The sequence below is a fragment of the Grus americana genome, chromosome 1 (assembly GCF_028858705.1).
Source record: "Grus americana isolate bGruAme1 chromosome 1, bGruAme1.mat, whole genome shotgun sequence".
NCBI classification, from domain to species: domain Eukaryota; kingdom Metazoa; phylum Chordata; class Aves; order Gruiformes; family Gruidae; genus Grus; species Grus americana.
This window is the reverse complement of record NC_072852.1, coordinates 118,496,055-118,515,442: the sequence shown is the minus strand read 5'-3', so window position 1 is coordinate 118,515,442 and position 19,388 is coordinate 118,496,055. Positions and strand designations below refer to the sequence as shown.

Genomic DNA, 19,388 nt, shown 5'->3' with positions numbered 1-19,388 from the left:
AAATTTTCCATTAGTAACTAGATATTACATTTAAACAGGTACATGAAATTTAGCAAAAAGCTATTATTTATGGTATCTAACAGAAAAAAAGAAAAATAACAGTTTGAATTCAAGCTTGCTCAAGTTTAAACCCAGAGATTTATCTGCAGGCAGAACAATATTTCAGACTAAAAGAGCAACTGAACAGTAACCTCTTTGCTAACTGTAGAAACAAAATTTGCAGAATGATCAGTTCAAACCCTATAGCATATTTAAAAATAAGTAGACAAACCACATCGATATAGCTATCTTTCCCTAAAGCTTTCCACAACAGCTTCTATTTTCAATACTCCAAAGGGCTTGAACTGAATCTCCTTTTTTTCTCTTGCTTGCTAACTTAAACTGAAGAAAGCTTGAATAAAAAAAAAAATTAAATTCTCCTTAGCTCCACTAAAGGGCAGTACAGAGAGTTTACACAGCACAACCACTGCATGGTAAGTTAAATGGGAAGGCTGACAGGATAAAAAGAAATTAAGAGATAAAAATACACTGATAAAAGTTGTGTGAAAGTTTTGCCAGCATGTCTATTCTAGAGTCTCACTTGGAGTCTCACCTTCAGAAACGTTAAGTTTATGATTAAAATTCATACATATGAGAAAAAGGAGTAAGCTGAGCAATAACAGAACTAGAAGCTGGAATTTTTACAACAAAAAAAGTTGCAAAAGAGGTTATCCACCTTAGCATTTTGTGCAGCTTCTCTGAGTTCATGCCATTTCCGTTATCAGTGAATGTCAAGCATATGTTGTCATTTATCACCGTTTTGTCTATCCATATCTGTTTAGCGCTCACATCTGGATCATAAGCGTTATCTGAAAAGAAAGAAAGCAAACAAGGGTGGGATACTAAAAAGCAAAAATTAAACAGTTTTAAAATATGTTCATACTTAAGTGTTTAATTCCAGTTAAGATGTCAGATAGTAACTCTTCCAAAGTTACTTAAATCTGTACGTTGCACGCAACAGAGCCTTATGTAGCAGGAATACATATATAATCAATCTGCTGAATGCTAGTCTTGCAACACTGCCAAACAGCTATGTGGAATAGTTGTCCCTAACTTTATTAGGGTCCTATGCTTGCACATAGGTTTATTTGGTGAATATGGCAGCTTAACGTAGTTCCCTAATCGTGGGCCTATGACCCTGAAGAGTCACACGATAAACTAATGGAGGTCTAAATTTGCAGTCATTTTTCAGCTCTGCAGGTAGGTATGTAATATAGCTGCAGAAATTTTGTGCTGGCACAGATACAAATTTATCAGCTAAGTCACTAAATATTAGTCAACTTTTGCACAGAAGCAAAAAGCCATAGTTTTTAATAAAGTAAATGTTATGTTAAAACCTAAGTCTCCTAAAATGCTATCTTCTTTATAGATGACAACACTAAATCAAACATTACAATGAAACAGCTGCATCAAAATCTGGCAAAGCTTGTCTGGAAACAATATCCAACTTCCCAGCTATTACAGAAGACAGTAATACATCGGCAAAAATTCAGGTGGAGATGAGCAGCTCAAACACGAGAGTAGAAAACGAAACCAAGAGAAGTTTCTACTTTCGTTTCCTGTCTCCCAAGCACCAGCTGCAATATTTGCTTTCTCCTAACCACACAAACATCTCTTCCAGGTGGCTCTCAGGAGGCAAGGTTATTGCCCACAATGCAGACCATGGCACATCACCAATATACACGGTTGCAACGACAGCTTACCTGCTGCAGGCTTTTTAATTGGGAAATCAGATTTGAAATACTATCACAACTTCAGATAATCAAATTTGAGAGACTACAGAAAAGCAAGCAAAAAACCTGAAGCCCAGCTCCCTGTATCCTAGATAGTTCTGTGAAATCTAGAATTTTGACTCCAGAGGTGCAGAAGATTTAGGTGAAAAAATATTGCTGCTCTGCTACAACATTATTTCCATATTAACAGAGCTTAGTGTCACACATATGTATTGTGCTAGTGCAAGTTGTTCAAATCTAAGGAAGGTATGACTTTCACAGAAGGGAAGTACAAAATGCTTTAAACTACACTTTCTATTTACAGGATTTGAAAGAGCTACCACAAGTGAAACGAAATCCATGGCTCCACAAACATTTCTTGGCAGCAAAGACAGTTTAAATCTCATCTGCCCTAACACCACTTTCTCACATCTTTTCCTCCTTTCCTCAGCGCTCATGGAATTTGGGGGGGGGGGCGGGGCGGTTACAGAGGAGGAGGGGTTGGATTTGATGGCACAGCAGGAGGCAGTGCCCCTGCCTCGCTGCCTGTTTTGCAGGTTCAGCTGCGGACCATAAACAAACAGCTCAAGTCAACATTTCAGCCTATAAAAAGGAATCATGGCTTGGTAGCTTGCTTTCCATAAGCATAAAGTACAAATTGCATCCACAGTGAAAAAAAATCATAAAATATATTTCAGCATCAACAAAAGATGACATTTCAAATACAATTGAAAGCTTGCAAGTATTCTTCCAAGACCATACTTTGTACAAGTTTTCTGATTTGCTAGCTCACAAACTCTCTCTAGATGTCTTTTACCCGCTTCCGAGTGTCACCATTAGTTCACCTAAATTTAATGACTGAGGACTAATGGGAGAAGCCAGCAATATAACCAGCAAAAATTTAACGGAGGGACTAGAGCTTAAAAGGCAAATTTTAGCATACAGACCATTACCATTTAAGGTAAGTTCACATAAACTAAATTTCAGGCCTCCATAATGTAACCATATTTATATTATTTGATATTTCACATACATTATACCCTTATATAGCATGCAAAAGACAGAATACAAAACTTACTTAAATCAACATGACTAACTAGAAGCCTTTACAACAAATACGTTTCTACAATGCTTTTGAAGCTTTGTTAAAGCAACACGTATGACAAACCAGAGGCAAAGGAAGACAAGTTTGCATGCCTCGTACAGCACATCTACAATCATTCCAGCCAGGTATGGCACAGAGTGATAAAACAGCTGAAATGACTTAATATTTTGCTAGTCCCACAACAGCCAGCCCTTCCTGCAAGCCATGTGGTTCTGGTTTCCTCCTTTGTGACAGCTCTGGCCTTATCTAGCTGAAAATTTTCTACTTTCTTTTGTTAGGTTAATTTTCTGGATTAAGCAACAACAAAACTCATGCACAGGAAGCGAAGGAATGTGTGACCAGAAGAGTTGCTCCCTTTGGCAGCAGCAAACCACCAGATAAGCTTGGCAAGTCTTTACAAACCACACACTTACTTTGAGGAACCAGTAAAAAAGTCTGCTAATCATTCCCTAAATGGGGGAAACAAGCAACTCTGAAGACACCCAGTTAACAGCTATTCAAAAATCAAAGGCAAGACGTTCAACAGGAGCTAATAAATTAAACAGATACACAAGCTCTAGCTAACAGCAGATGACAGAGACAATAACAAAGAGAAGAACTCTTAGGACATGGATGGACCATTAAAAGAAACCACTCAAGTATAACCCTGAAGATGTTCAGACAGAAACTTGGTAACCCAAAAGAAGAAAATCAGGATGTTTGTGACAATGTTCAAAAATTACTATTAGATGTTTTGAGGAAGCATCAAAGAAAAGGGAAAGGTCAAAGTGGATGGGAGAAGAGTAGTATAATGGAGTGGGGGGAAACACAAATAACACGGGCTGATTGTGTGCAAGCTGGCTGCTGGTCAATAGGCTTGTACGACTGGATCCTGTGCTTAAACACTATTTCTAACGATGTCCTGCGTGAATGTGCTCTCTAGTACACATTTGTTCTGCTAACAAACTTCAAGTTGGACAAGCCAACAAGTTGGAAACGCCAGCAACCATGGAGATCCAAAGTCTAAGCCAGAGACTGGTAAAAAGTCCAGGATGCAGGTGCTGGAAGGACTCCCAGGTCTTGGCGAAACACCCAGAAACGTGGGTAAGCACGAGTGATAAGTGAGTGAAAGTACACGTACGCACCACTAATGAACTTTAAACCTGGTTAGCCAGGAAGCGGGATTAGGATAAGGCCATTTGTGCTGTTCATGTTTCGAACACTGCTTGTGTTTATGTGGGTTCTTGCAAAGTTACTGTCCTCCTGTCTCTGCTAATCCATCCCTGGCCAGCTGTGTCTGTACAGGATGCAAGCATGCACGCACATCTTTGGAACGTGCACTCAGCCTTACTAGTCTCTGGGCCTGGGAACAGCGAAAAGCAGTAGGCTTGCATTTGGTAGACTCGAAGAGAAGGAATTCACTTGATCCCACAGTCTTACATTTTTGGCAATCCTTAACAAATTCAGTAAAAAAGAAACAGCAAATCCTACAAGGCTCCTGCAACTGATGTCAGGTATAACATGTGCTATTAAGAAAAAAAGTCAATCTGACTGTACCAAAAGAAAAAAAAGTTTTAAGATTCTGAATGGTAACAACAGGATCAACTCTGTCCCCTACTTGAAGGAAAGTTTTACAACAAAAAAACAGTATTACCATCAAGTACTCAGGCAAACTATTGATCCACATACCTATAAGTTCTGCAATTGCACTGAAAGGCCAGGTGTGACTGGTAGAGTTGGTATGCAAAAACTTTGGACAAAGCTGAAATAAACCACAAACAATGGCATTAGTTTGTGCTTTTCAATGATACCAAGCCAGAAAACAGTACATTAAATAAAGTAATATTAAATGAAGCTGTTTTGTGCATCACTACCAAAAGGCTGTAATTTAATTTACTTTTAGATATTGGCATACTAACACCTTTTAAAGGGAACGTTAATACAGCTATTAAAGACAAAAGGGTAACGTAATACAGAATTCGGCACAGTATTATAATATATTCTGAGTATGCGTTATATTGTCACCCTATCAAACTCTCTTTATCTTTATAAAAATATAAGGAATTGTTGCTATATACTGATGCCAGAGGTTATAGAAAACATCAAAGCCTTTGGATGTAACAGAGGTACAGCCTCTCAAATGTTAAAAACATACATCTTACACCATGAGTATTAAACTTAACGCCAAAAAGTGAACAGCACCTAATATACTCAGCAGCTTACAATCTGATGTCATTGCTCCTTTTGCCCATATTGATCAAAATCACCTGCCAGATTCTCTCAACTAGTGGTTTGTGCTTTTAATATTTTATCCTCACTTATAAGAAGATATAACCAGAGGAACGTAGCCACTACTAGGATTAGATGAGAATATGCAAATAAAGTACCTTTTTATGAGATGTATCTTATAGATGTGACAAAAGTACTCTCAAGTAATTTATGAAAGCCTGGGTTCATATACACTCACCTAGATCAAAGGACCAGGAAAACCAGAACTAAATAGCCATATAACTTAAGGATTTGTCAATGCACTGTTTGGAGAAATTTAACTGCTGAAACTGATATGGTTGGACGTGCACTACCACAGAGAATACATGTAATTATACTCTTACAAGGCCTTTAACACAAACCCACTACGCATACATGCTTAAGCCTCACTGGCATAGTTATGTTGATGGCATAAAAAGCAGTATCTATGAATACGTAACGCTGAAAATAGTCCTTGTACAGTGTAGTTCCATAAAAAAACATAATATAATCCACATTATAATACACATAAAAGCAGAAAAATGTTTAAAAATAGTGGGTACATATCCATACTTCATAAATTTTACAGAAATACTACACTGACAAGCACTTTTATATAGTAGCGCAGTAACTCAATGGACCTTAAGATCTCTCTATCATTCTCTTCACTTCAACCATTCACAGTGCTGGCAGCATTTGTTCCTTTGTTTTCTAAGCTTCATGATCAAAATACACAAGAAAAAACTGGGGGTCCCGTCCCCCCCCCGAAATCCCTCCTTGTCAAAACATAAACACTAACATTCAAAAAAATCCACCACACAGATGGACATTCAAGCATTCAATGTCTGCTTAGCTCAACTCACTGCTAAAATATTTCTCTGCTGCTAGCTGGGGAAACATTCCAACCATACAACCCAGGTAGACTGGGACCTCTGGAGTTAGTCACTACTGGCTTTGTAAACTCAGCAATATGCACTTGGTTCAAGGTCCTAACTATATTTTTGATAAAGGCATGAATTCACAGTTGTGAACCCCCTCACCCCACCCCCAGTCACCAGACAACACTGATGAAGGAACCAACCTCAGCGTCACCAACACTGACATAATCACAGGTAAGTGTACATATGCATGGAAAGAAAATCTCTTCACACATTGCCCATGTAACACAATGCTTCCCCATCTGTCATTGCACTGCTGCATACTAGCGATTAACTTTAAAAAGAACAGCCTTTTAAAGAAACAGCATCTTCTGTAAACAAACACAAGAATTATGCTGATCTTCTCTGGATCGCTGTTCCAAGTGGCAAGGTTTTGAGAAGGGCTGGAAGGTGGTACGCAGAACCGGGAACTTGTGAATCATTTATATGAAATGACTAGATATGAGTTGGAACACAGGAACCGTAAGAAATTGATTCTTGGCTCCAATACCTCCCCCAGCAAAAGGCAAGCGAGTATCCCACAGGGTAGTTCACAGGAATCTACCTCAGAGCAGATATCGCCATTCACTCATGTAAGGCACTGAAACAAGGGCGCTCGATGAAACCAGATTAAAAAAGGGGGAATAGTGGTTCAAGGCCATCACCTTCATAGTCTGCTTCACAGCATACTCAGCTGTCAGCAACAACTCATTTCCTGATGAACTCATCAGGAAATATTTAAGCCCATTTTGTCCCCTAACACTTCATTCCATCAAACCACCACTTTAATTAGCTCATGAATAACTGAAGTTCAGTAAGTACAGTAGGAAAGAGTTAGTTCCCTGGTGAACACTCCCTTTTGGCTATGTTAGCACAACGGTAGCTGAGACCATTCAGTTGCTTTGTTCACAGGGCCTGATACATTTTGTTATTAAGTGGCTTTTGTTTAGTTTCACTTTTCCTCCTGAGACCAAGTGCAGCCAAATCCTTTTTGGAGATACAACAAAACCTCTCCCTCCTTTGAACTGTGTATTATAAAATGACTCAGCTGCACTACAATTATGACCAGCAAATATATAAGAATAAAGCAGCTTTTCTCTCAAAAACTACAGACGGCTTTGGGAATTTTAATTTTCCAAGAAAACTGGAACTCTTCTGTCCCTTGCAAGACATAAGGCATGCAAAAATCAAATTACCGCTGAACAATGTCTTGTCTTATAAAAGTATTTTGCAATTTTTTGGGGAACAACCCCACTGCCATTTTCCCCCTCTTGCTTTTATCCCACCTGGCTCCTTGTTTCTTTCCTGATACTTTCTCCTTTCTTCCTCCCTCCCAGTTACGCTAGTCTACTTACACAACTGTGTAATGAACCGCATCAGGGAGCTGATCCAAAATAAAAATAAATTTTAAATCTTATTTTTAACCTGGATCACTTCCCTGATCTGTCTCATCATGCAACTGAGCAAAAAATTTACCAGAGCAACAGAAAGAGATAAATGCCAGTGTGGGAATGAGTTACCAGGCCTGCTCACACTGCCTGTGTTGTTTAGATAGGCTTCTGAAACTAACAGAAATATTTTGGTGAAACCCAACATATTTCCAAAGAACAACTACTAACAGAAGAGACTGTGACCATCAGCTCTCTATTGTTCTCCAGAATACAGAAGCTTTTTATATTGCAGGACACAACCTGTTAAGAAACTGTATCAGCTGCTTCACTTCTTTAGTGAAAACCTACGAAAATTACAGCTTTCGCCTGAAATAGAGTGAAGGTAAACTTTCAGTTATGACTACCGACAAGCAAAACCAAACGACATCCTGAAAGTAATTCAGAAAGTTACCAATTTTAACAACTTTAGCTTAGATTTCTCATCTGTATCTATAAGAGTTCAGCTTGCCAAAGTGATTTCAACTTGACAACAATTAAACTCTGCAGCCTGACTTGTGATATGTAGTTTTTTTGCAAAAACTGATTATTAATGCTGATGTATTTTTCCCCCAAGACAACTAACAATGCATGAAAAACAAAGGGAGACCACTGTCCTCTTTTTTTATTTATTTAAACATTGTGTTATCTAAAGGAGAACACTTCTCTAATAAAACATGTCAGACAAACTGTGGATTTCAAACACTTACAAGAATTAAAGACCTGAAATGAAAGTGTAATTCTTGAATTTCAAGCAGATTATATTTATAGCTAATCTCTACAACCATGGAAATTTATATTAAGATAATTTAAACAGTGCTGAGAATATACTAATGTATGTTTTTCTCTCAAATGTTTGACAAGTTACTTGCTGTAATGATCCACATTCTTTCCACTATTCTATAAGTAAGGTTATGAACCAGGTGTTTGTAACTATAAGTGCGACTTACAGGCATAGATAGGTGAAGTCATAAAGGATTTTAAAAAAATCCCGTTTCATCAATGATGTATCAAACAACAGAAAAAGTAGCCTTAACTTAATTTGTATTAGCACAAATAAGGAAATGACCGGTTGCCGCTGAAGGACAGCAACCAGCAGTACTGTGACTGAAAAGCACAATGCAGTATTGGATTTAACTGCATGCACATTCATCACCCTTGTTAAAATGTAATTAGGCCTCCTACAAAAAGGAGTTTAGATTTTAAGTTACAAGCTTCCAATTAAAGCTCACGACGTCCATAACCAGCCATATCACTACAACAGACCGTGAAATCCCCCCAGCCTCCCAATAACTAACCAACCAACCCACCCACCCACAGACTGCAACTTCCCCTCCGGCACAGCCTGATCTAGCCTAGCTGCTTTTGTGCCGAGACCGATGGCGAGCCCCCCGGCCTGCCGCGCACCCCCCGCCCTGGAGCTGGTGACCGCGGCCCCCCGGGGGCTCCCGTTCCCCGGCCTCGCCCAGCACGGCCGCAGGTGCTGGTACCGGTACCCGCGGCTTGTCCCATCAGGCGCGCCAGGGGCTGGGTAAGGACACGGCCGGGGACACCATAACACAAGAGAAAAGCCTGAGGCAAGGAGGGGGGCGGTGGTTTATTTTAGGCGGAGGGCTCCGGAGCCCGCCCTTCTCAACACTTGGCCGATAACTTTTTAACCCCGGAGAAGCGAAGCGTCGCCCCCAGCCCGGGCAGACTCCGCTCCCCGCTTTCACTGAGGGAAAGCAACGAGCTGTACAAGCGGCGGCAGCCGCAGCGGCACGGCAGCTCCCTCCTCCCCAGGGCGCCCTACCCCTCAGCCGCCGCGGGCCTCGCCGCGGGCCTCCCCCCGGCCCTCCCGCTCCCCCCGGCTGCCAGACAGCACCGCCCCCGCACCGCCCCTCATAGCGGGCACCACCGAGAGAGAAGAGAGACCTCCCCTCAGAGAGCCCCGCTCGCCCCGCGGGAATCCGCACCACTCACCGCGCTGAGGCGGATGCCGCCCTGTGTTTTCGCCGCCATCTTTTGTGCCGCAGCGAGAGCCGGGGCGGGAAGTAGCGGAGGAGGAGCTGGAGCGCCCAGGAACAGCACTTCCGCCTCGCCCCCTACTCGAACGCTCCCGGGAGAGGCGGGCCTTGCCGCCCAAGCCTCGCCCCCTCGCAGGGAAGGGCGGGCTGTGACGGGAAGGCGTGAAGCTCTTCCGTGAAGCCATCCCGGCGATGACCTTCGTTGGTGCAACGTACCGTGGCCTCACTGCCCGGAGAGTGGTGTAGCTCGGGGGCGGGTAAACGCTGCGGCCGCCCCGCTGTGTGGCAGAGCTCCCGTCAGCAGCGGCCGGGGCTGCTGCTCTGCTGATAGGGTCGCAGCTGTAATGCAGGTCCTCGGGCAGCAATGTTATTTAAACGAATAATTCCACAGAGTAACATAGAAGAGTGCCAATACCTGCCTAAGGCTGGCACAGCGAGCTCGGCGGCTCTCCCCGGAACGGGAGGTGAGGACCGAGAGTTGGGTCGGGGGCTCCGGCTGCCCTCGCCCCCCTCAGCCGGGCCGCCGGCCACCCCTCGCCGCTGTGCTCTGCTGGGCTCCTCAGAGGCAGCGTGAGGTCAGGTCGGAGTGCCTGAACGCGAGAAGGAGCCGACCTGGTACAAGGACCAGGAGCCTTAAGGGGAAGGTTTAGCGCTACCTGTTGTATTCCGCAGCGCCGCCTACGAGTAACGCGTGTTCCTCTTTCTGCAAGGGGAGTAGAGGCCAGAACTCGTGTTTCACATGCTGCTTACTTGCAGAACTAAATTCCTCGGGTGTTTTGTTAGAACTACGATGATTGAGCTATTGGCACATATCTTGAGCTGTGCATTATGATTTACCTTAAATTCAGATTATCAGTTTTCTTCCCGGAGGACTTCAAACACCCAACTGCTTTACACCCACATTTATAGCAGGGAAGCTCCCTGGTGTCTTACAAGCTAGGTCTGTGTTATTCTCCAGCTCCTTTTGCTGTCCTCCCAATTTTTCATTCTGTAATGAAATTACAAATTTACACAGCTGGAGGGGAGCTGTGATTTTGGTGGTGGACAGAGGAAAAAAAACAAACAAGCCCAAACCACACAGCCTTCAACAGACTTTGAGGGATATGCTTTCCCCTGCTATCTTCGACAAAACCCCTTTTTTTTTTTTTTTCCTTTCCCCCTTTCCCCTTGAGGTGGGCCTCACAACCCTGCCCACCAACATAAATGAGACTAATGGCAGTATGGGGGTTGCAAGGAATGCATTGTGCCTAGATGGATGCTTCTGCTCAGGGAATTATCATGGAAAACATACGTCAGCCTCTATCTGGAAGTGTCATCAGTTTTGATCAATTGTTTTTCTCCATCTGCCTGCTCCTTCCATTCCTTTGGTCTGTGTGCAGAAATGGGATCTCATGACCCAATCTGAGCAACCACCCGCTGCCCTTGGCCTCACCTGAAGTTCTGGGAACTCATCACCAGGAGACAAACAGCATTTAAGTAGGGCAGCCGCGTTGGGACAGTAATTGCAAAAGATGGAGGTTTGCTGTTGCTGCCAAACCTAAATGGCCAGCCCTGCTGCTCTTTAAGCAGATACTCGAGAGACATTCAGTGTTTTAGTATTACTAGCTGCTATGTTACAGTATTTCCCAGCATATATGCAGCAGGTATCAATGATTGTCAACATATGCAGTGCAATCCAACATTAGCAACTTCTGAGGTGCAAGGTACATCACAGAACATTACAAAAGATGTACGGACTACAGAGAAAGGATAAAATCTGAAAAGCAGCTTTCACAATGTCATTGAAACCATACTCCTCTGGCCTTAGATGTTCAAGCTCAGTTGTACATAGGAGTTTTCTTCCTTCCAAACAAAAGGCAGTACTTTCAGGGCATTTGCCCAGAACATATAAAAACGTACAGACAGAAGTTTGGAAAGCTCTGGCGCACAGCGAAAGCATTATGCAACAGCAGTCCCTAATTTCCTGGGGAGAGGCGCTCCCTCCGCATGGTGGGGGGGGTCAGTCTATGATCCCCTGATGCTGCAGCAGCAGCAGCTTCCTCCATCTGCTTCCACACAGTTTGTCCAGGCACACAAACCCAGAAAACTTGTCTCAAGACCGCAGGACTGGGATCACAGAGTGGAAGGTTCAGGAATGCAGAAGATGGAGATGTAAAGCTGGAGGAGTAGGGGCTTATGATGAGAGGATTAGGGAGGCAGCGGGGCAGTATTTCCCTAAGCAAGTGTAGGGGCTGGCACAGGCTAGCACTGAGATACTGCTGCTGGCATCCAAACTGACGTCTAAAGAGTTCTGTACACAGCCCTCATCCATTGAAATTGAATTTGAGAGCTGTTATAGAATCAGATAAAAGTTAAGTTGGTCAGTGAGCAGTAGTCTGAAAAACGAGAATTGCATTTGAAAGGGTATTTCAAAATAACATTTAATGTCATTAGAAGAATTACAGTCAAATATAGGATTGAATACACTTAACCATTACTTAATGCTCCATATATCAAGTTCTGCTGTTCTTTGGCAGTTACCTTGGTTGCACCTGCTGTTTTTTTCCATCTGGAAAATGAAATCCTTTTGAATATTTAAATACTTCTCCCTCTGTGTAACACGCACTGTGGCTATGCTATCTCAAAGCTGAAGTATCCAAAAGAGAAAGCTAAGCTTGGTTATTCTGAAAACAAGCAAAGAACTACACAGCAAAGCAAAAGCATTTTCTCTCCTGTTCTTGATACTGAGTTCTAGGCTAAAGTTTTTCAGATTCATCTACAGTTAAGTTGCACTGCTCTGGCAGTACCAGCGTTAGAGCAGTACAACCCACCACCTTCATGTGGCTTTAACAGAAGTAGCATAGGAAGTAAAATGACTACAGTTAGTCCCATACAGAAAAGAAATAAAGTTACACTGGTGGAGATACCTTTAGGCCTACGTAACTGTGCTCCTCCATCACCAAAGTAGGACTTTTTTTTTTTTAGTTAGAGCCCTTTCCTCCTTATTCACATGCTATTTATAAAGATACAAGATCTGCTTATATACTAAATTTTAAAGAACTCTTTCTTCTTAAGAATTAGATTCTGCTGCAGCGAAAGGATTCTGCAAGTTATAAATATCCGAGGCCATTTAAAGCAGCCATCTGCAGAACCACAGGACAAAGGTAAACGTATGTATGAAGGCAGGAGTTAGAAGCAAGTGGTATTTTTGTAGAAGGTACGATCATCTTAGAGAGTTATACAGACCTAAGTCACAGATTCTGGTTTTAAAGTTCACCACCACAGCTGGGGGGGTGGGAAGCAACTGATGTCCGATCCCCTGCACACCTGAAGTACAGGCAGTCAGAATGGGACGTTCCCTTTCAAGGGGAAGGATGACAAACCCCTCAATCTAAGTAATTGGTTCACCACCTCCAGTTAGCGAGGAAACTGTGAAGACAAGCTTATAGCTTATGGGAGAATGTAAAACAAAAGGTTTGATGGCAAAAAGTTGTCCTAGATTTTAGTAGTCTATTTGACAGTGCCTCATCAGGATTTTAAGGGAAATACCCAAGTATGGAATGCATTCACCAAAAAGCTGAAAGTAAAACTACCAAATCATCCTAAGTATTAGTAATATTCTCTTTAAAAGTTATTGAAAATATGTAAGTAATGAACATAAACATCCTGCTCCAATTTTCAAGTAATGCTTTAAAAGAATAACTTTTTCACTTGTGCTCATTCCAGTAGTAATAGAGATCATTAATAAATTATAGAAATACAAATAATTCACATTCTTAGTGACTACACAGTATTACACTTCAGTCTATCACTTTCCTTAACTGTAAAAATGCAAATAAACTATTTAAGTTTAGCATAACCCTATTATAGTACTATCTTCATAGACCATTACAGTATTATCTTAGTGAAGCATGTCGTTCAGTGTTTCATTATTTTAGTTTATAATCCAAAGATGAAAACTTTATATATCTGTAGGTAAAACACACTGCAGAGTAGCCTTCCATGTTTGTTGTGTGAGTTTTGAAAAAAAAAAAAAAAATATCCCTGACCTCACAACCTGGTGACATTAAACCATAGAGTTTGTATGTCCTTTTTCAATTAGCAAAACCAAGAGTGGTGAATTCCAGTACCCAGCACATTTGCATCAGTTGCAATGTTCCAAATAACTCAAGTGGCATGTACCAGTCTACAGGTATATCTTACAAACCCAATTTCCCTGGAGGCAAAGGTGTTTAGAAAAGAAAAAGAGAGACAAAGCTTTTCACCATGAAAAATACGATAAACTTCCTTTCCCAGACAAATCAGCATTGCAAATTCAGTCAGATAATCCACTAAATATGCAAATTCAATGGAGTCCACCTCCTCATTTAAAAAATGTTCTAAGCCTTTTGTTGTATGTGTTGCTACAATGGTGCTTATCCGCTGGCCGTCAGAAGCGTCCTTCAGACGTGCAGTTGTGCTGTTTGGTCGTAGAACTAATCCCTCTCTCCAGAGTCCTAGGCAGTGGTAGCACTGCAGTTACAAAACAAGCTGCACCTTGAACATTACTGTAGTCATGGCACTGTGATGATCTCCCTACCTCTTTCAACACCTGGGACCAGCCAAATACATGCTTTTGTATAAAAAGTGTTCTTTAAAAAAAATCCAAAACCTTTTCTTTTCATTTTAGTTAGGTTGTAGGTGTAAAGCAATTTATATTTTTACAGAATTATCTTCATTTAGTTGCATTTCAGAAGTTGCAAAGTGACCTCAGTCACTGAAAGAACAAAGTTTTTTAATTTACAAAACTGAATTAGAATATTTTTAGTCAATTAATTAAAACAAAACCCTCTCAAGTAATGTAAATTACAAATGTTACTGCATAGGTTTGTCTTTTATGCATGTTTGTCTTTTATTTAGGAATCACTAATCCTGAAGAATGCTATTATAGTACAGAGTGGAAATTACAAACATGGTAAGTCTGCAGTTATTTGCACAATATTAAGACTTATAAAATACATCTGTTTGAAATTTAGGTGATTTGTTTAGAAGTTGATAAGTTTTAGGACGAGTTAAAGAAAGGAGAAGTAGAAGCAGGCTTTAACCTCAGGAAATGACTTATCTGCAAACTGATTGTACACTGACATGCAATATTAGCTTTTTCTTAAATTTACTTTCAGAACGTCAAAAAGCAGTTTAAAATACTTACTTGAGAAGTTACTGGATAAATGGTACAGTTGCTACTTTCACCAAGTCAAAAATATTCTTCCTTTATTTACAAAATCTCTTTAATCCTTCACATCGAAAACAAGTAAAGGAATACAGTAACTATGATAAATTACCACTAAACTTTTTTTTTTTTCCTTGTCTTCCACAGGAACTGAAGAATCCTGCTTTTTAACACCAGCTCAGAAGCCTGGAGTATCGAAGAGTGCTCCACAACAGCAGGAAGAAAACTCAAAATGTATTTTCCAAACTAGGGAAAAAAGAAGAGAAGAATTACAGTAAAGTTTTCCCTTTTTTGTTATTTCTTCACTACGAGCCAAGCGTCCGACGTGTGGCTTAACTTTCCATGTTTTCAAGGAAGTCACATTCCACACCGTCTTCAAGCTGTTGCAAGGTCTTTATGCCATTACTGCCAACATAGTCCGCAGAGGGAGATGCAGAAGGACGTGAATTCTGGAACTCACTCCCGTTTGTTGTAAATGCGCAACACAGAGTCTTGAAGAAGGGCATAAGCTGGGTGATGCTAGATATAGAACGTAAGTTCAAAAGAGGAAATTTGTGCTTCTTGGAAATTCCCTCAGTGCTGTTTGTTTCCTGTAAGCAAACAAACTGAGATTTACTAAAGGTTTTGCATTAAGAGACAGTGGTGTTATGGCTTGTCTGAACCCTGTACTATACACTTGTTTTCATACTAAGAGATCCACAGTCTACAGCTGTATCACAATATAAATTATAGAAGTAAATTTATATACCATCTATTCATTTGAATTTGAGGTTCCGGTAAACGAAAGTCTCACAAGTCCAGCAGACTGCAAGTTTGGACTAGCCTTCAGAATCAGGTATCAAACAACTACAGAACACAGAGAAATCTCTATGACAAGTACTAATGCCCCTGTTTCCTTTTCTGGAAGAATTAATATTAAACCTTAATGGTAACTTAAAATGCTGTTACAGTAAACTTGTTTGACAAAGTACAGCATGCTCCTTTTTATAAATACCAGACCTGTCTGAGACAAATTGTTTTCACTGTGGGCAGATTTTCAATTTTCAAATTGTGGGCAGATTTAAGGGAACAAGAGGAAAACTGCTTATTGTTCCTTCACACTCAAAAGGAATCTGACATCTTCAAGATATATATGTGAAAGTAGGCAGATAATTTTAAAAGCCTCATGAATTTTATTAGAATATCTAAAAACCTAATCTAACTTAAAATCTTGTCACTTGTTTAGAAGTTTAGTAAGTTAATGGATTAAAAAAAAAGAAAAAGAATCAAGTGGAGGATTCTTTCTTTACCCCATATTTCGTCTTCAGCAGATCCATGATTCTTATAATGTGTGGTCTGCATTCCTGATGATTTTCTACCAGATGAGAGGTCACGGTAGATGCCTCTGTGTCCACTTCTGGGACAAATGCCCATTTGTACCTGAAACAAATGGATTACTTGATAAGACGACAGGCAGAAAAAAAAATCCTTGTTTGGATCATACCTAGTTTAGTAGGGCACTGGTTTGTTTACAGAAAGAGCTGTTTTAACTATAATTTTATGCTGTTACCAGAACCAAACTTAATGGACAAGGACATTACTATCAGGTCAGTATTTAAATGCAAACTGGCTCCAAAAAATTTGCAAGTGTGTGCAAAGGAAAAAAACAAAGAACAGACTCCATCTTTCTCTTCTCCCAGTTTTTCTAAGTTAGAGAACCTCCTAATGAAGATGGTGAAATCCTCTTACACTGACAAGACCAACTTGTTTTTCCAAATACTCCAAATTACATTTGTTCGAGTATCAACATCTGCACTTGTAAAGAGAACAGATGGCAAACAAGTCTAGAAGAAAATATATGTGGAATTACTTTAAAGGATAAGAATGGTAACAACCTGGAGAACGGGTGAGTAATTAGAGGACTTACATTTGAAACAACTGCATCCTGTCAGGCGGAAATGAAAGTGCTGTGTCCAAAAACTTACAAGCTGATAAGTACAAGGACAGCTCGTTCTGCTGTATGTCAGATCCACTGCCATCACCTGAGACTTTCTGTTTGCTTATTTTGCTGTTGCTCCTATGTTAGTTACAATTAAGAAATGTACCATTAAAACATAAATCCACTAAATGTTTTTCATTCAGCAAAAGGGAAACATATACATTTACACAAATGAGCACTTGCAGCTGTGCACAACAAAACCTATTTTTATTCTGTATGAGCACTGTGATTAATATAAAAGGCTGTTAGAAGAAAAAAGGTAATCTAAAATATTCAGAAAAAAACGTCAACATGTTAAAATACTCAAATGTTGACTTAGAATCTCTTCTGTTTTTGAATGGAACTAATAAGTGGTACTTGTGTTTTCTGAACATATCACTACTTTAGCTGCTGAAAAAAAATCCTAAACCGATTCATCATTACCAGAAATACACAAGTGCAATAACAAAAAAATCCTGTTGTCTTCTCCCTATCCCAGAGAATTAATTAATTAAATAATTGCAAATTTGCAGATACAGAACAAGCACAATTGTTACCACCTTTTACAAGTCCTCAGTGAGACAAATGGTAATTCTTACTTTGATGGTTCATCTTCCTCGGTTAAATCTTCTTCCAGCTGCAAAAATGTCTGAATCTTTAATGAAAGAAATTATTTATGAGGATGCTGAAATGTTCATACAACTCAATCACAAAAGAAGAGATGCTTCACATAGTAGAAGCAACCACAGACTCTTAGTTTACTCTGATGACTTGCCACAAATTAACAAATCACGCAAGAGATTACATTAGCAACAACGACAGGATTAATTGAAAAAGTATTTCCTAATGACAATGTCAATTCTTTTCCCAAATTATCAGACTAATGTAAAACTATGAAAACATTTCTGTTTTCAAACAGGGGGTGTATTTGGGAGGAAGAAAAAGGTAGAATGGGAAAAAACACACACTAGTTTCAAATTACTACTTATTTCTTACCAATTCGGTTACCATAATTGGCCACAATGAAGTTAGATGCTGAGGAGAAATCCTTAACAGAAGAACTCTGAAGAAGAGAAACATCTGTGCGGCAGCTATAGAAGTCTGCCCAACACGGAGGTTCTCAGTCAGTCGTTCTGAAATAAATATCACAAAGTAAACAAGCAAACAAATAGGAAGAGTAGTATTTTCCTGAACATGTGTTGTTCAGGGAAGTAAAAAGTGTTGAAGGTGGCAAAACAAAATTTGCACTCTATTAACAAAACTGTGATTCAGAAAAAGTGTGAAGACATGGCGGTTTTATATTGGACAAAATTTTGTCAAACCTGACATACAAGGAGAACAACAACAGCCCAAGAGTGGCTGGAAGATTGCCACATAATAATCATGTTTGCAGTTTTATTTCAAGACCAAAGGCTTTGGAACCCAGATTCCTGTCTCCCTCTTAATGAGATTATTTATTTGTATGAATTCAGAGATTCACAGCATCATCAATTTTATTAAGAACTTTTGAAAAATGGAAGTACGTGTTCGAAAATAGGTAACATTCCTTTCTTACACAATTTACAGATGTGTTACAGCTGAAAAAAAAAAGACAGGTGAAATCACCAATCTTACCTTGTATTAAGGGAAGATAGAGATGATACTGATCAATCTCTCCACTAAAGACAGCAAAAGCTTGCCGCTTCAACAACATTGCTTTTTGCTCAAAACTTGGGTACAGTTTTAAGGCGCTGCTCTGCATATCTGTAACAGAGATAAGAATTATCTACCATTTAAAGACTTCTTGTGTTTTGGGCTGAAGATAATTCCTATGTCTTGAAATCTTAAAAAGAAAAAAACCCTCTCTTTAGGTCTAGTAATTGGAATAATAAATTGATGTTGATCCAGATCTTCTCAGGCTAGCAGGAAAATTATATGAAACAAGCAACACAGCTCTAATGAGGCTGTCCACTATTTTAAAGCCCTGTCTCTTCCCTTTGTTTCTGTGCATGAATTTTCCCCTCTTATCCACAGAAGAGTGATCTCAGAGCTTTAAGACTTACTGAGAAAAAAAAGCAGGTAAGTTTAAAATATATATATTGTTAAAAAAAAGTACATTATGAATTAGTCTCGCACTGTAACCCTTCAAATATTCTTTTCAAAGATCTGAAAAAGAGACTAAAGCTGCTTTTTCTTTTGAAACTCCATGCAAATTTAAGGGGTTCTATCCCATCCCTTCTCCCACTTTCTTTTACACTCTCCTCAAGCCTGAATTAGAGGTCAGAGCATATTGCTCAAAGATTTACTCTACTGGTGCACCACATTGCCACAGCTCCATGCCAGTATACAGACCCCTGCAAAGTAAGCCAAAGTCACCTTGCTTTCTAACAGGGGACAACTGCAAAAGGTCACAATTCAGCAACTTAAAATGATGGCAAAATGTGAATGCAGGAGTCCAACATTAGCATTCCTAGAACTAAAATACTTATGGGGTGTTTTAGACATGACCAAAATACGGAATTAACGTAGCACAGCTTTTAGCTGTGAATAAAGTTGGCAACATAGTCAATTATGCAGACACAGCATTGTCTGCATTTTATTGCTACATTACTATATTAAAAATGCACCCAAAAGCTCAAATGCAAATAAATTTCAAACTAATGTAGAAATAAGTTATCAGTAGCTGATACTTACTCATCAAATCTTTAAACATAGTTTTCTCATGTGTTAGAAGATGATCAATAATGGATCTCCAACTGAATAAGATATAGAAGGAATTAGATAACCAGATAGAACTTTGGTGTACATTCACCTCAGAAAAGATTTTTGTCA

The 19,388-nt window shown here is 39.9% G+C and overlaps 2 protein-coding genes and 1 long non-coding RNA gene across 11 annotated transcripts in view; 1 reads left to right on the top strand and 2 right to left on the bottom strand.

The window, feature by feature from the left end:
* Positions 1-9,506, bottom strand: part of MORC3 (MORC family CW-type zinc finger 3) — a 28,902-nt gene extending 19,396 nt beyond the window's left edge. For 3 of the 5 annotated variants that reach the window (XM_054813556.1, XM_054813554.1, XM_054813555.1), the window contains exons 1-2: positions 9,389-9,494; positions 716-848 (exon numbers count right to left, since the gene is read on the bottom strand). In XM_054813556.1, coding sequence (XP_054669531.1) covers positions 716-747 — 32 coding nt within the window. In that variant the 5' untranslated portion in view covers positions 748-848; positions 9,389-9,494. Of the gene's footprint in view, positions 1-715; positions 849-4,524; positions 4,598-9,388 lie in introns of all 5 variants that reach the window. The other 2 variants (XM_054813558.1, XM_054813557.1) reach the window with 1 other exon arrangement.
* A 118-nt stretch (positions 9,507-9,624) lies between these two features.
* On the top strand, positions 9,625-14,870 carry LOC129201806 (uncharacterized). The gene is made up of 4 exons (XR_008575495.1): positions 9,625-9,896; positions 12,487-12,575; positions 14,311-14,365; positions 14,768-14,870. It is a non-coding gene; the product is annotated as an uncharacterized LOC129201806 (long non-coding RNA).
* DOP1B (DOP1 leucine zipper like protein B) overlaps positions 11,846-19,388 on the bottom strand; it is a 51,071-nt gene continuing 43,528 nt past the window's right edge. For all 5 annotated transcript variants that reach the window (XM_054813547.1, XM_054813548.1, XM_054813549.1 and 2 more), the window contains 7 exons: positions 19,251-19,312; positions 18,192-18,320; positions 17,574-17,710; positions 17,177-17,232; positions 16,527-16,676; positions 15,910-16,039; positions 11,846-15,210 (listed from right to left, as the gene is read on the bottom strand). In XM_054813547.1, coding sequence (XP_054669522.1) covers positions 14,953-15,210; positions 15,910-16,039; positions 16,527-16,676; positions 17,177-17,232; positions 17,574-17,710; positions 18,192-18,320; positions 19,251-19,312 — 922 coding nt within the window. In that variant the 3' untranslated portion in view covers positions 11,846-14,952. The remainder of the gene's footprint in view (positions 15,211-15,909; positions 16,040-16,526; positions 16,677-17,176; positions 17,233-17,573; positions 17,711-18,191; positions 18,321-19,250; positions 19,313-19,388) is intronic.